The 16,576-nt window shown below is 43.2% G+C and overlaps 1 protein-coding gene across 10 annotated transcripts in view; it reads right to left on the bottom strand.

Moving 5' to 3' along the window:
• The window catches only part of LOC133452501 (supervillin-like), a 79,933-nt gene that overhangs the window by 54,811 nt on the left and 8,546 nt on the right, over positions 1-16,576 (bottom strand). For 8 of the 10 annotated variants that reach the window (XM_061731856.1, XM_061731852.1, XM_061731858.1 and 5 more), the window contains 9 exons: positions 15,282-15,345; positions 10,504-10,595; positions 10,355-10,412; positions 10,106-10,254; positions 8,485-9,334; positions 7,601-7,678; positions 3,231-4,568; positions 2,641-2,811; positions 781-818 (listed from right to left, as the gene is read on the bottom strand). In XM_061731856.1, coding sequence (XP_061587840.1) covers positions 781-818; positions 2,641-2,811; positions 3,231-4,568; positions 7,601-7,678; positions 8,485-9,334; positions 10,106-10,254; positions 10,355-10,412; positions 10,504-10,595; positions 15,282-15,345 — 2,838 coding nt within the window. The remainder of the gene's footprint in view (positions 1-780; positions 819-2,640; positions 2,812-3,230; positions 4,569-7,600; positions 7,679-8,484; positions 9,335-10,105; positions 10,255-10,354; positions 10,413-10,503; positions 10,596-15,281; positions 15,346-16,576) is intronic. The other 2 variants (XM_061731857.1, XM_061731861.1) reach the window with 2 other exon arrangements.

Below are 16,576 nucleotides of genomic sequence, written 5' to 3' on the forward strand. Positions count from 1 at the left end.
CCTTTCTCTTAAGGCAGTATCCAGGATATCAGAATCAGGGTCACTCGTTCCTAACTGATCTGGTGTTTTGTCATGTTTTATTTATTTTGTCCACACTTTCTCTCTCACGAGGACACACCTCCTTAGCCCCACGCCATCAGCTAACTCGTTTCTCTTTCGCCACTGTTACGATAATTTTATACAAAATACAATAGTTTGGGATCTCTGTGCGATAATTGGATTCGGTATCTGGCAACAACGCAGCCAAGCTGAACAGTGAAGCACCAAGGACGGATAAATCCTGTGTCTTTGTGTACAAAATGTTTTGTTGTTTTTGTGGTTTTGATGTTGACTTTCTTGAATTATTTTTCTTTCCCAAAGCTTTTTTTCCATTATTACTTTTGCTGTTCTAGGTTTTGTTTTCTAAAATGTAATCTTACAAAATGTTATTTTCAAAGTTTAACTCCTTGTGCGATTTAATTCAGGTTTAGCTGTACACGCCTGGGTCTCGTCTTTTCTCCGTCTCTTGGCTGCTAGTCTGTCTGTTTTATTACCCTGTTGTGTTTTGATGCTCCAAATTTTTCAGTTTTTTGCATTTGGGCTCGTGCCCTGCAAAACTCTAAAAATGTTGCCTGCAAAGAGTTTTCACATTTCTACACTAACAAAAGCATGCTTTCTACTTTCATATTGCTTTTATGTTTCAGATTTCACTAAATGCTGCATAAAGGAATGTTTGAAGGAATAGAGAAATAGGATATAACCTTAAATTCTAAGGAAATTATAGCATTAGATAGTAGCTACCTTCAGCATCCTGTAGTTGTGATGGGCTGAGACGGGACCTGGAGAAAACAGAATTAACCATCAAGTAGTCACATGTACAGAACACCTTTTTTCTAGCTTTAGCAGCCACTGGACTCTCTACAAACCTCAGAGATTTGTAGATGGCAGAGGTAAATGGTGGTAAATGCAGAGAATTCTACATTTACCACGGTAATTTGTTTGAATCTGTAATGTGTTTATTTTGCAGAGAACTGTTTAAATATCTTACGACTCTTCACTGAAAAACCTCATTATGGTATTAAGATAATTGATTCAGATAATTTTATAGTTCAAATAATACGTTTCTAATGAAAACATTGCATGGACTTAGGTGTTTCAATGTCTACAGAACACAATGTTGTGCAAAGAGTCATGGAAAGGCCAAGGAAACAAACATTTGGATGCATATGACCTCTATGACACACTGAATAAAAAAGCCACTGGGATCAATAAAGGCAATTGGGGTTGGAAGAATCTAGAAAAAACATGCAGTTCATCATTACATCCAAAAAAGTACCCCAAAAGCCCGAAACTGCATTACACAAAGAAGATATATGTCCAGTATGCACAGAAACAGTTATCTGGATATGAGCTCATCTGGGACGAACAGAAAAACAATGGATACACATTCAGAGGCCAGACGAGTACCAGCAAAGTTAAGTAAAAGTAAAGGCAGCCTCTATGATGCTGATCCATGATGTAGGGACGCATGGCAGTCATGGCAGGGATGACCTGCATATGTGTCAGGTCCCACTGATGCAGAGGCACGTATTGGAGTTTTGGGGAGAGATATGCCAGAATCACAATTATCGCAGCAAAATATTACCAGACGCCAATCGCCACAACTTGAAAAATAGCATGACTTCATAAAAAATGAGCTTGACTGGCAGGCCACAAGTACAGATCTGTCTTATTTGCCTTCCTTGTATGGTGCACCATGAAGAGGAGAATCAGAGAATGATGGCAACACTGTCAAGCTTCTTAAATCTTGTGTTTAACAAGAACGGACACAGATTCCCCTTGGTATTCAATTTAATTCAATTCAATATACTTTATTGTCCCACTTGGGGATATTTGTCTTGGACTCGACAGCTGAGCCACAAACGCTCAGTTACCAAACAAATAAAACTTTAATTTAAAAGGAATGACAAATATGCCTCTTTTCCATCCGTTTCTCCACATGTCGCAGGCATCAAATTTTAGATTTGTTTAAATTTTCTTCTGGAGTTGGTCAGTTAAAGGAGCTTGAGGCCGAATTGAGGCAGAATTTATGAAAAAAATGTGTATACATTTTAAGTTTTCTAGTAATAATGTCAGATGAAGCGTTCCAAACCCAAAAGAATGAGCCCTCTAGTGTATCTCTCCGTTGCCTTGAACAGGCTGTGTGCTGCAAAATGTGCTGCAATTCGGTCCCGAATTTCCCGCGCTGTCCTGCGGATGTGACGTCACATGACGCTGCACGCACGTTCTCCCCGTTCTCCCGTGCCGGCTTCACTGTTGGCTGCAGTACCCCCAACGGCCGTCGTGGTGAAGGGTGGCGCTAGAGAGTCTCATTTCTTAAAAGGAGCCTCAAGCTCCTTTAAGACACTAAATATAATGTATGTACATTAACCTGCTAAGACATGTGATCTCAATATAGCTATACCTTAACATTTAATTGTGCTTAAGGGGGGCTGAAGCAACAAGAAATAAAAATACCAAACCAGAGTCTTGGAAGATTAATAAAAGGTTCAAACAAATAAAGGGATTTTAAAAGACACACTGACTTGTTTTGGAAGTGGGATATGCAACTGAATGTTTTGAAGTGCTTCTGTAGATTAGTGCAGGGAGCCTGTGCCGTACCTGTCGGACTCCAACCGCTCTGCAGAGGTGATGGGCTGAGTCCTGAACCTCTCTGACATGCGGCTGTCTCCTGGAGTTATGTAACGCCGAGGCCTCCGAGCTCCCCTGTCAGGCTCGCTGCTGCTGGCTGGATCCACCTCCATAGCTGAGAGCTCTACTTTGGTAGGTTCACTTTTGGGATGGTGCATGGTTTTGGAAAGATCAACAAAAAACATACAACAATAAACCAGAAGAATAAACCAGATAACTAGTTTTGGTGTTGCTTTTAGCAGGAACTGCACTCAGAAAAGCAGACCCTCGTACGCTGATATTACTGCACACGCTGAGCACAACCAGATTGCAATCCAACTGTTAAGAGACGTTACCTCATATAAACATGCAGCAGCAATCCATCATTTGATGACTAAAAGAAACTAAATAAACCATAACTTTCATATGTGACTTAAACCTACACAATCATGTCAAATGTTTATGCTATGTAGTGAAATGTATATTATTCTTGCATGAATCAGCAGCTCACAAAGTCACTATTAGATGCTTGTTTAAGGGTGCAACACATGGTACATGCCATTCCATGCCAGGGGACCTACAGCTCAGGTTTCCGGTTGGCGTTCTCCAGGTAAGAGTGCCGGAGCTGTCTGACCGACACTCTCGTGTCCAGGGTGCCCATCTCTCCGTTTGCCATCCCAGGAGTAGGAGCCATCCTGGACGCCTCACTGCTGGCCCCAGCTCTCTCAACACAGTACAAGGCTGAGTGCTGGCTTATACCGATGTCGGACATGGAGCGGGTTCGTGACTTGGGTTTGGGCCATTGTTGGCCACTGGTTTCCAGGCTTCTGTGTTTGGCCTGAGGCAAAGAGCTGCCCCTCTGCAGATAGAGAGTTGAGTCCAGCCTAGGATGTTGGGATGGTGCTTGTTGTTGTGTCTGAGGTTTAATCTCCTCTTCTAGTCGGGGCTCTTGTTGTTTTATGTGGGGCTCATGCTGTTTACTCTGAGGCTGTCTTGTTTGTAGCTCATACTCGTGCCATCTTTGAGCCTGTCTTTGGTTTTCCTGTGGCACATTGGTGGAGTGATGTTGCCTCTGAGGATCTGGCTGACTATGAGCGGCACGTTCTCTCATCCGCGGTTCACACTGTTCCCGTGTTAGGGGATCTGGCTGCATGACTTGAGGAGCTTGATGGTACACCGGCTCCAGTGGCTGATGGTGTGTATTCTGCTGGTCTACAGAGGTGTTGGAAAGCTGCATGGATCTAAATGTTCTCTCGTCTTGGCTGGAGACACCGGAAAGGTGTTCTCTTCCTCTTTCCCTTATCCTCTGTGCATGTCGTTCCCTCCCTCTTTCCCTTGGCCTCTCCCAGTCCCAGTCCTCCTCTAATAGACTTGTCCTCCTCTGCTCTGGCTTAACGTTCTCCCAGTCCATGCCTTCATGCCAACTCCTGTGAGTATCATCCACGCTCCTTTCCCTTCTGCGAATCTCTGAGGGCAACACGGCCTTCCTGCTCTTGAGCAGGCCTTGCGTGTGGGCTCCTTCCCTCAACAGCTGCCTTGCCTCCAGCCTTGCCTCCCTTTGGGCGGCATAGATCTGGTCGGCACTCACTCTTCTCCGTGGTTGTACCTCTAAAGGTCCAGAGGGTGTGTCAGTTGGCACCTGAGCAGTCATGGCTAAGTAGGGCTGGGAGTCCAGAGCATGGACAGGGCGTTGGGACCCAGAGGTGGAGGACAGGTAGGTGATTTGCCCGTGAGCAGGATGGTTGTCTGGGCCGGTCTGGGAAACAGTCCTTTGATGGTTGTTGTGCTCTGAGTGCTGTGAGGTATACTGGACCCCACTGCCATGAGTACGATGCCTGCTGGCCGGGTGCATGTCTGGGCTCCAGTCAGGAGGCTTCAGGGCTGTGTCATCCCTGGACAGACGCTCCCTTGCTCTGATTCTTGGAGAAAGGAATGCATATCCGACATTGAGAAGCTGTTTCAATTGAAGAGCTATTTGAGGGGGTTTAAATCAAACTTTTTGATAATCCACAAACATCAAATAAACCCCTCACAGCTTTGTGATCCAACTAAATCATTTGATTAAAGTGCTATATCCGAACAAAGATCAGCTATACACGAGAGGGCAAACAACATTAGTACTCAGTAGGCAATGTGCAGAAAGCAAGAACTCAATTTTGCACAAAGATAACTTCTTAAATACGTCTAAATCCTACCGTGCATGATGAAACATATAAAAGGGAAAGGCGGCAACATGAGGCCATCATGGGACCACTTTCAGCTCCTGAAATCCTGTTCTGAATACAAGGTCAAGCAGCAATGTGCTGTGAGTTTCCAATTCAAATCCAACTCTCCCTCTCTCATGCCTCAATGCCAAAAAGCAAGTGCAACTATTTTCATCTGTCTCCTTGTGACCCCTGGTAGTCAAAGGTTACTCTAATCTCATTGTAGACCACTAAGCCAGATATAATTGATGGGCATCTGCTTTATCTGAAATGGCATGAAGGACTTAAACAGTGCTTGTGCCACATGAGCACACACTAATACTAACTGGTAACGTCAGATGACTATAAGTCGAGGGAAGTTAGAACTGGTGGCTTACACAGGGGTTTTAATTTGTAACAGTGACAGGAAAGTCCTTTCTCCTACACTTTAAACCACCAAACTCAAAATCATGTTTGTTGGGGTTAAGTCCTTCTCTTCCTTTACAAAATGGCCATCAGAAATATGCATGTGTCTGGCTCTTTCACTTATCAGGGTCACTGCTTCAGCAGTTCACACCTTCTCACTGCTATAATGAATCTCCTCAGGAACCTTTCAGAGTATATGAGACCATTTTAAAACATTTACAAAACCTCTCATGGGAAAATTAAGGGTTCATTGCGATGATTTTGTCAAAGCGTCACTTTCATCCGAGTTAACAAGCAGAAGTCTCAGGTGGGGGACAACATGAGTGCACTCTTGCTGACAAGTGCTGAAGTCTGTGGGTCTGCGTCTGACTGAGTCAGCGTCTCGAGGTGAAAGATGTTGTCACTCCATTAAGCGCGCTTCACTAACACGTCTCAGCTGCTCATTTAACTACCCACACAGAGTCATACTGCTTTAATAAGAATATACGTACAAGAAAAGGCATTGGACACATCCAGCATAACATGAAGCAGGTCAACAACGTGTGCTCCTGCGTTACAAAGCCACCTTTGTAAGTTCTTAGTTTATTTAAGAGGGCATATTGGGCAGTTAGCAGCCTTGGTGTGTGGCCAACTTAGCCGCGCTTTAACATGGCGCTACTTAAACAGCAGCATTACAACTGAAAGCAACGGCTGCGCTCAAAGCTGCCCATGAGTTCAGCCTCACACAATTACAGAGTCAGCTGATCCTCAGTTTAACTTTATGGAAACTGGAAATCCTCTTCCATGTCGAGAATAATCCGACAGAGTTAGTGCAGCCTACTTAAAAACAATTGTTTCGTGCAAAATTAATTTCACATCCATTAAAAAATATGAATTCCAGCTAATAGATATAAAAACACATCTGTTGAATTATGAATGTGTGGAGGAGGGCTGATCATTTCAACTCTAATCGAAAACTTAATTTGGATTCAATCATTTTTTTGAAATGCATATTAGCAAACATTGACACTTAGAAGAGAACTTTAAGTTACATGGCTTGAAAGGAAATCAGCAGCCTCTGTGAGCTTCCAAAGTCTGCTGCACGATCTTGTGATTTGACAAAGAGGCCAAGAGTTATAAGCAGAAACAACGTGAGCATAATTACCAGGCTAAAATTAACATCACCAAAGGTTACAGGTGATATGTATATCTGTGCGTCTGCATGTTTGCACATAAATAGGTCTTTTTTGTTGGTCAGTAAGCTTGGCAAAGATCAAGTTTAGCAAATGAGCTGAATCTAACATTCAGATCCAGGCTGAACTACAGGTACAAATGACAAGGGTGCAACAGGTCTTAGAGGTAAAATGACTTTCTAGCATCACACAGAACTTTAACAGTTAAAGTCTGAACCTCAGATTAGCTAGCAACAGTGCAGTTGGTCCATTATGCCTTTTGGATGTTTAAATTTTCTTCAGTGTGCTAGTTATTGGTCAGTGTGCTAGTTATATGCATTTACGGTGCCACACACTGTACGAAGGACGATTGCTGGACCAAAATGCAATATATACTGCACACTGCAGTATGCAGTATGGATGAAATGTTTTTGAAAATGGCCATGAAGCAGCTTCCCTCTAGTCTATCGAGGGTTTTAGCTCCTGTTTTTTAAAGCCACAGGAGTTAAAACTGATATACAAGGCACCCTGCAATAAATCAGATGTAGGGCAACATCATTTTTATACTTTTTTTTATACTTTTTAAGTCAGAAAAATGTATTTTCTCACCCTGAAAAATAACATGTGAACCTGTAAATGTAAGTTTGTTATGGACTCTCTTAAATATCTTCATCACAAATTAGTGTTATTATTCAAGAATATTAAAAATGAATTCAATAACAGTTTAAAGTCTTGAGTTTTTAAATGTACAATGTTAAATGATTAAACTTAGATATGAAAGTTTTACAGCTAAAACAAATTATAAATAGGTCAAAAACCACACGTTTGTTAGGTGGGGCACTATGACTACAACTCCACAGTGACATACCACAGTAATGGGGAGAGCGTTAGATGCTCGTCCACCGGGAACATTTTTCTCAAACGTCTGGTCTCGTCACCTCTTCACATTACGGAGCAGAAGAAAATGTACATTATGTGAAGCTTCGGCATATTCACAGTTATGTACAACTTACTGTAGAACACCATGTGTCCTCAAAGTACTTTAAAGTAACCAAGTTCAATCGCTATACGAGGAATCAAGACCAGCACGTCTATAAGAACTGCCGGTACCGTGTACCAGTACACATGTGCCCGGTGGACGACGTGTGTTTGGTGGGTCTTCACACTGATGCCATCGTGAAAGGAAGGTACCTTGAAGGCCAGCTGGAGACTGTCTGACTCTCTGAGTCTGTGCTGAGACACCAATCACTCTGGGACAGCGTTCCCAGGCTACAGGATGATGTTTTGACAGTTTCAGACCATGACAACTCATTTAGCAAAACAACTAGATGCTGCACAGTTGGAATCATTGTGTTTTGAAGCGTGTTAAAAGCAATATTTTACATATCTACTGTGATAATCGGACCAGCATGCGTTATTGACCTGGTGGAGTGTACCAGTCCCAGAACTATTAACTCATGTACATCTTAATTTACCTTTCCTAACATGCGTTACAATTCCCCCCTCCTTATTTGGCAGCATATCCAAGTTGTTAATAGAAAGTGAGAAGCTCTTAGCTAATGAACCAAGCTGCTGTTAAATCAGTGTAACCTCTTGGCAAGGAAGCAAGGAAATCATACCTAGCCCTGCCATCTTCCCTTTCACCCTCCAACCTTTTCCAGAACAGCTTTCTATGTGAAACTGGAGCAGAACAAGCTTGGGAGCACTGGAGTCTCAATCTAGAAAGATCTCAGCACTGCCAGAGAAAGCAGAGGCAGCAGGATAGCAAGGCCCGGGCCAGTTGGAGCTGCGACGAGTCTTGATATTTGCAACACTAAAATAGATAGACTCATGCGGACGGAATTCTTTTTGGAGAAAGACAGTCCAAAAATACAGCAGACAATACCCTGAAGCACTGCTGCAGCTGCACACATTAAAATCCTCATGAATGTGGATACAATCCAAAGGTCTAAGTGAGGGCACACTATCCTGGCAGTCGTCATAAAGTACTTTGCCTCCATAAGAAAGCTCCTAATGTAGAAAAACACTCTCCTTGTGTGTATTTTGAAGCGTTACAGTAGGGTTTAAAGACTTACCCCTGTCTGCTGAGGATGCTCTGGGCCTGCTGCTCTATGAATAGATCTCCAGGTGAGATGCCGTAGCGAGTGGAGGGCAGGGATGCCCTGCGGCCGGTGCGCGGAGAGTTGGGCACGGATGCAATACTGTAGTCCCTGGTGGAGGTGGGGCTTGGCTCCTGGTGGGCAGCATCTGGGTGGTGGTGGGTGTGCTGCTGCTGCTGCTGCTGTTGCTGTTGTTGTTGGTGTTGTGTCTGAGCTGGATGCTGCTCCTGCGTCCTGGCTCTGTAACTGGCTGAGCGCTCCGAAGGCCCACCACGGTGGTAGTTCTCCATATTCATTGCTCTTTCCCTCTCTGAAAACCTGCTCGACCTCTCTTGGCTCGGGGGAGGGTTTTGGTTCGATTGGCCGGGACTCGGTGGATCCGCAGGTGTGGGATCTGGATGTGTCCTCATGTAAACCCTGCCAACCCCCGAGCGGTACGGCACCCTGGGCTCCCGTCCCGGTGCCTCGCCTTCGGTTCTCTCTCTGTCGCGCCTGGGAGAAGGTTGTTGCTCAGACGTGTCTGGATCCCGCCTGGAACGGTAGCGTGGTGTGTAATCAATGTCAGCCTCCTGGTCCAGGAGGATGCCGTAGCGCTCTGACAGCTGCCGACGGCGTTCTGCCTTGTAGCGGGCGATGCGCTCAGCCTTGGAGCTGAGGCTGGAGGCGTCCGTGCGGCCAGATGTGGGCGTAGAGGAGGTGGACAATGTTACTGGTTCAACGTACACCACAGCTGGCTCTGTGCGGGCAGCTTTGGCCTGGGGGGATCTGTCTGGAGATGGGACCTTCTTGAGTGGTGAATCTAGATCCTCTCGACTGAAGCGCCTCACTGTGGCAAAGGGTGGAAATGCGTAAGTGTTCAGCAAGATTCCTTGACGAGGTAGAATAATGCTAGCTGATGTCACATTAGTGCACAAACCCGTTTATCACTTTTTCAAGAATCAACAACTTTTAAGTCCCAATAATGCTTAAAAATACTCAATAAGTCAGATATGTTTATGCGGTACTAAAACCTAGAAATGGGCTTTTAAAAAAAACCCATAAAGTTCCCATCTTGAAAATTGGCACAAGAGGCAAAGTTTTTGGAAGTCCTCTAAAGCAGAGGTTCTCAACTGGTCAGGCCTTGGCACCCGTGAAAAACCATGACCCAAATCATGAAAACTAAAACAATGAAATGTTTAAACCTCAAATTGTACAGAACTGACGCAAAATAAATAAGTGCATTAACTGAAAAGTAGTTCCTAAAAAGCTTAGAAATATTTAGCTTTAGCTGACTACCCACTAATTGAATGTACAGTATAACAAGCAATGCACTAGTAAAGCTATTCAATCACCGAATCAAGATTATAAAGCTGACATAGAAATCAAAACATCATTATTAACAAATTAATTTGGTGTTGAAATAAAAAAGTGCAAAAATGGAGAAGTAGTTCCAGAAAGACTCAAAAATACGTAGCTTTACCAGAGAGCTTTCCATTTACCTGCAGAAAAAGGCCTGCGATCCACTAAAGACAGGCCCGCGACCCACTTTTGGTTCCCGACCCACCAGTTGAGAATCACTGCCCTTAAGTAAGCTGACCTACTGTAGCAGATGGTTTACCTGTGACTCGAGGCTCACAGGGGTCTGAGGCGCGGGTGTACCGCGGCGGATCCTCCTCCAGCATTCTGTTAGCTACCAAACCACCAGGCACCAGAGCAGGTGGGGCTTCACTTTCAATGCCCTCCATGCGCCGGGTTATCCTCTCTTTCCTGAATAAAAGAGGCATGACGGAAAAGTCGACAGCAGTTAAAATCTGAGTGAGTCTTCATGAAAGCATTTAGATGTATTTTAACGGATGTGTCTAAGTACCTGTTCATCCCCGGGCCCTTGGAGACAACTCCTTCAAAGTATTGTTTCAGTTCTGACACTAAAAACATGAGCAAAATTTTAAATTCCCGTAACATAAAAACATTAGAAGTCACCAATTATTTGTCGAATTCTGTGTTATGGTAACATACCCTTGGGAAGTACGGCCAGGAGCTTGGCATCTGTATCCGAAACGCTTTTGACCAAGGTGGTCTTGTCTTTGAAGGAGAAGTCGCTCTGAAAGCTTCAGTGGGAACAGAGATTCACAAACTTGCCATTAATAAAAATTGATCACATCCCATTTAATGATATTCAAGCAACTCATGTAAAATAACACCTTCAATTTATTTTAAAAGGCTATTTGACTGTTTTTAGAAAGCATCAGCTGGCTTATGGTCTCTCATCCCTACCACTGGCAAAAGCCACCAACAGTAGCTCTGGACTCCCGTCCCAGTTGTTTCTTGCTGCAAACTGTGTATTGCGTTGTTGCACTATGTCACACATTAGTAACTTCAATGGCACAAGCTCATGGAGGTGCAATCAACATCCTGGCAGAGGTGACTAAGGGTGCTTTCACACCTGTACCGTTTCAAGCAGTTGTACCGGAACAGGGAACGTTTCCCCATAAAGATCGGAACATTTGGTATATGTGAACACAGCAATCGCGCTCTGAAACGGTACAAAACAAGCGAGCCGAGATCCCCTAGGAGAGGTGGTCTCGGCCCGATTCCAATCGAGACCTGAAACGGTTAATTTTTTTTATTTGTAGTGAGAACATAATCCACACAGCAACCGATACAACTCCATTCATGTGTATGTGCGACCGCGGCGCAAGGAGAGGAGTCGGTGCAGCCTCCACCCCCTTCTCTCCTATTGGACGTGCCGAGATGTTGTCCCAGCACGGCACAAATTAAACATTGTATGAAATTAAACAATGTTCAATTCGGGCAGGGTTTGCGTAGCGCAAACCCTGCCCGAATTGAACAGCAGCGCAAACCCGGCTGCAGCAGGCGGTCTCTCGTCCGCTGCCGGGCTCCACTCTGCGCCGAGCGCATAAGCCTGATTTATGGTTCCGCGTTAAATCGACGCAGTGCCCTCGCCGTACTTTACGCCGTAGGCTCTACGTTGGTGTAACGCGGAACCATAAATCGGCCAAAGCCAACGGCTGCAGTCTGCGCTGCGCTGAAAGGGGCGTGTTGTTTTTCCCGGGGTACGGAAGAGGAAACTCCTTCTGCGTTCATTTGACCAATCATAGAGCAGTTGGTTAGCGCATGGAATTTGTTATCAGCTTTGAAACGGTACAGACGTTTGCCTTGTGAACACAAATTCCACAAACGAGAAACGGAACAACTGTATCGATTCAGCCCCTGAAACGGAACAAAACAAATGGGCCACCGGTGTGAAAGCACCCTAAGATACCCAAACGAGTGACCAAGAAAGAGACCTCACAAGGGTGGCATAACAGCGACCTAATCTATACGGCTATAGGGAAGCTCTCTGGGCTACATATTGTAAATGTTCATTCGTGATGTTTTAAAATAGTCCATTAGGAGTAGAAGAGAGGATAGAAACAACTTAAGGTCTTAATCTCATTTAGATAATTGAGCGATAAAATTCCTCTCTCGGCTTCAACCAAAGGTGTTACAGCTGTACGTGAAACCAGTGCAGCTGCATCAGAGCCTGCAGTGACCAAGAGGTCAACCAGGAACAACAACAAACCCTCTGATGGTTCAGCTTTACTGCATTTAGGCAGTGCGATCTCATCTCTGAGACCACCTATCTGGATCATGCTGTTACATGCCTGATAATGTTGATTCATTAAAAAGCAAATATATGCTACTATTACACTGTTGCATATGTAGACACATGCTCCAATTAGGCAGCGTGTTGTCAGGCTTTTACCTAAAGTTCACCAATAATGCAGCTACATTTTGATCTTGGCCTTGACCATGGCCTTCATACAGACAGCTGTGCCTTTAACTGGATCTCATCTTTGTCATGTCTCTGCCATGTTTTATCTGATGTATTTTTTCTCATATTTTCTCTTAGTTAGTCTTAAGGCTGAATTATGCTTCTGCGTCAAAATGGCGCCGTGCCTACGGCGTGTGGTTTGGATCGACGCAGACCACACGCCGTCACCTGCGCCGTCACTGACGTGCACCTCCTGAAAATTGTAACTACGCGTCGAGCGACGCAGACCAAACGCAGACAGAGAGGGCTGTGATTGGTTCGCTTGGGAGCAACGCATTTCCGGTTTCCGGTTTGAACCAGTAATGAACTTTCAGGGCTCTTTTCTTCGTTTATGTGTGATGTTTTTTGTTTTGTTTTTTTGCACAATAGTTGTCCTTATCTCTTTGATTCGCTGTGACTGGAAAAAGTCGGATAAACCATTCAGAAAAAGATCGCTAACTAGCGGTCGCGGGGGGTACTGCACCGCGACCAAATGGAGAGACGGAGAAGTCCGAAGGGTTCACGACGGCGTCACGGCTGCGGCGTGTGCTCTGCGTTGGTGTGACGCAGAAGCTTAATTCAGCCTTTATTCTCTTTTAGGCATCTGATGATCTGATGTGTGGAGCATTTTGCTGTTGATAGCTACCTTCTGTTATTTTGGTCATTATTGTGAGATTCAACCACATGTTACTGGGCCACAGATACATATTATGACATATTAGTTGGACAGTTAAGAAGTAGGAATCATCCTATTCTGATCTACTGTGATGAACAGCACACAACTTTGACCATCTCATTATGCCTTTAACACAACTTTGCCGTATTTGACTTGTCTTAAAGAGTTAGTGCCAGGTAAAGGTGGAACTCAGCCAATGTCACCACTTTCAAGGTCCAACTTAAGAATTAGGTCATCAAATCCTGTCACTCCTTTGTGGATTAACCTTAATGTTTCTGCCTGGCAGCATCAGTGGGTTACATGAATTGGGGTAAATGAACTCACCACTTTTATCTCTCAAAAGGTTTCCCAAAATTATCAAAACAATTTTTACCAGGGGCCTCAATTTCAAATGTATCATCATTTTATCCAGTCTTTATGTTCCATATCAGTCATGTTCAGTCACATCCATCAACTTTTGAATAGGTGTTGAATTAATGGGGCCATATTGTGCCATTTTAACACAAGTTGAAACAGCGTCTTGAGGTCTTAATGAGGTGTCTGTGAAATGCTTTTGCATTACAGCTTTGTGCTACTCACTACTCACAAACGGCTAATTCACCATGATGTAATGTTAGGATGGTGACAAAAACAAACGGGAAAGCTGGATCATTCCACTCTGATCTAAGTCTGTGATGTCACAATACCGTGCAGAGCTGAAAGGCTTAACCAATGACACATTTACAGACAGAAAAGATCGCAAACTAAGTGAGAGCACTGTGTTATGTCAGAGTTTCTGAGCTGGTTAGACTTCGAAATACAGTTTATTGTGAAGTGCCAATATTTATATTATTATATTTATAAAATGACACCTTGAAAGTTTTTCTGGACTTGATTGTTGAAGTATGCCTCATTCACTAGCCTTTATCTCGTCAATTATTTTTCAATCTTCTGTAATTTCATTAATAAAGCTATAATTTTTAGGATTGAACCCTTTCTATTTTATCTTCAAAAATCTCTTAGCAGTGAAAATAATAGGCCTTCAATGTTGGAGCGCTCATGCGCTAATGTAAAATAACAAGCAAAGAAACCAAGGTAAACCAATGAAAATAAGGCACTTTGGGCAAAAGTGAACATGTGAACAAAAGAGTGACCTGGCATCAGCAGTTACAGGTATCTCCAGTATTAAATTAGGTGTGAAAGGTTAAAGAACTAGAAAATCTATATCATCAAACATGTGAATTTTGATGAAAGAGATGCTGTAAATCATTCCTGTTGTCCAATTCACTGTCTGAAGCCTGGTGTAAGCTGACCAGATGGTTGTTGTTTCTTTCTTTATATAGCACCAAGTCACAGAGAAAATGCAACACAAGGCCAATTAAAAATAATCAAGCTAGATCCAATTTAATGTAGTTATTACCCTCTTATGCTTCGATTAAATCCAATTAGTTTTCATTCCCTTTTCCAAATCGTTCTGGTTCAAGCAAATGCTCTCATCACGGAGGCTTTCAGTCAAACTATGTACACGTACAAGTTAACTCTTTCACGTCATTTTCTACTTTGCTATGCCCATTGGAGAAAATCTGATGAATTAAGAACTTAAACCAACTCCAATTGTTTGGGAATATCTTCCGAAGTAACATACAAAAGATGACATGCAACTATAGGCAGTCCTGCCTATAGAGGTAAACCTTTTGTCAGTTTTATTCCAGGGAGAACATGAAGCAGTGGCATATTTGTTATTATCAAGAGAAATATGTGGATGAAAAAGAGATGCACCAATCCATGGATGCCTTTGAAAATTGAGGATGATTGCTTGACAAATAACAGCAGTCACCCCACTGTGCAACACTACCAGTAATAATGGCCAGCAGACTCTTACAAAGCAACATGTTGTACCCTGGCAATAGTTATTTTTTCACAATTGTCAAAAGACAAAAGGAAAAAAGAAAATGGTTTTGGCAATTTGAAACAGTGAGGTCAGAAAAAAAAGGAATATGTCAATGCAGTGTTGTTGACTTGCGCCTTGACATTTCTTGCTTGCAGTCAAACTAGTGGTTGATGGGAAGGTTGTCTTCCAATAAAACATATTTAAACAATAACAATGTAAAAAAAAGAGCCTTCATACAACCTCTCAGAATTGGTCACATACATCCTCCTACACATTATCACATGCCTGATTGCTTGAGATTTAATCACCCTAGCTCGGTGAGGTACAATTCAATCAATCCATTTGCTACGAAGAATGTTATCCCCCTCACGTGACCAATGTCTAACTATCCCAAATGTCAATAACTAATTTAAATTAATCTTTTCCTTACTCACCTGAACGCGTCTGTTGGCAACGAGGTTGAGTTGCTAAGTTTGGTAGGTGATGTAGGTGCAGATCCTGAGAAGAAAAAACATGACTAAATCATACATGAATGATGAAGAACTCCATACTACACGTGACTTCGACAGTCACTGATATTTAAAGAAAAAGGGTTTTCTTACACATCCAGTCTGCCCAAGCTCTGAATTTCAGCACGATAGATGATGGAATGAATAAGATATATTCAATGGTTCTTATTGATAGGTCAATGGTACAAATGGACACAACATCATTTTGGATATAATTTAAAACCACAACATGCACCATAAAGGTGCACTCAGCTAATCCTTAGTATGATATCTTGAGTTTAAAACTTCATGGCAAGAGCAAGTCTCTATACCAAAAAACTGTTCGATTTTTGACAAAAGCCTTTGTAACACTTTCCAGTACATAGTCAATTTAAGCACAATCATGGCCTTCCAAAAAAAGCTACTCTGAATGCAATAATTTCATTCTTTATTCTTAAAGGAGCTTGAGGCAAGAATAAGAAATGAGATTCATTAGCGCTACGACGACCGTCGGAGGTACTGCAGCCAACAGCGAAGCCGGCACAGGAGAACGGGGAGAACGTGCATGCAGCGTCATGTGACGTCACATCCGCAGGACAGCGCGGGAAATTCCGGTCCGGAATTGCAGCGCATTTTGCAGCACACAGCCTGTTCAAGGCAACGGAGAGATACGCTAGAGGGCTCATTCTTTTTGGTTTGGAACGCTTCATGTGACATTATTACTAGAAAACTTAAAACGTATATGAATTTTTTTTCATAAATCCTGCCTCAAGCTCCTTTAATAGTTGAGTTTTACAATGATAACGTCCCAGAAATGTTGACGCTTAACTAAGAAGCAAGTCTCTGTTGGAAAAAATAACAATAATAACACAGACTCATCCTTCCATCCATCCATCCATCCATCCATCCATCCATCCATCCATCCATCCATCCATCCATCCATCCATCCATCCATCCATCCATCCATCCATCCATCCATCCATCCATCCATCCATTATCTTTTAGTAACTTTTCCTTATTGGGGTTTAGGTCACGGAGGCAGCCGCCTACGAAAGACACCCAGACCTCCTTCTCCACGCTCACTTGCTTCAGATCCTTCGTTCTCTGGCTAGCTGAGAAATATTCTCCCTCCAGTGTGATGTGAACCTACCTCAAGGCTTCCTCCCATTTGGAAAAACAATGCATCATTAAATGCAATGATACAAATGTATTCATTTAAAGTTATAGTTCAAACCCCACTT

Source organism: Cololabis saira, chromosome 10 (assembly GCF_033807715.1).
Source record: "Cololabis saira isolate AMF1-May2022 chromosome 10, fColSai1.1, whole genome shotgun sequence".
Taxonomy (NCBI): Eukaryota; Metazoa; Chordata; class Actinopteri; order Beloniformes; family Belonidae; genus Cololabis; species Cololabis saira.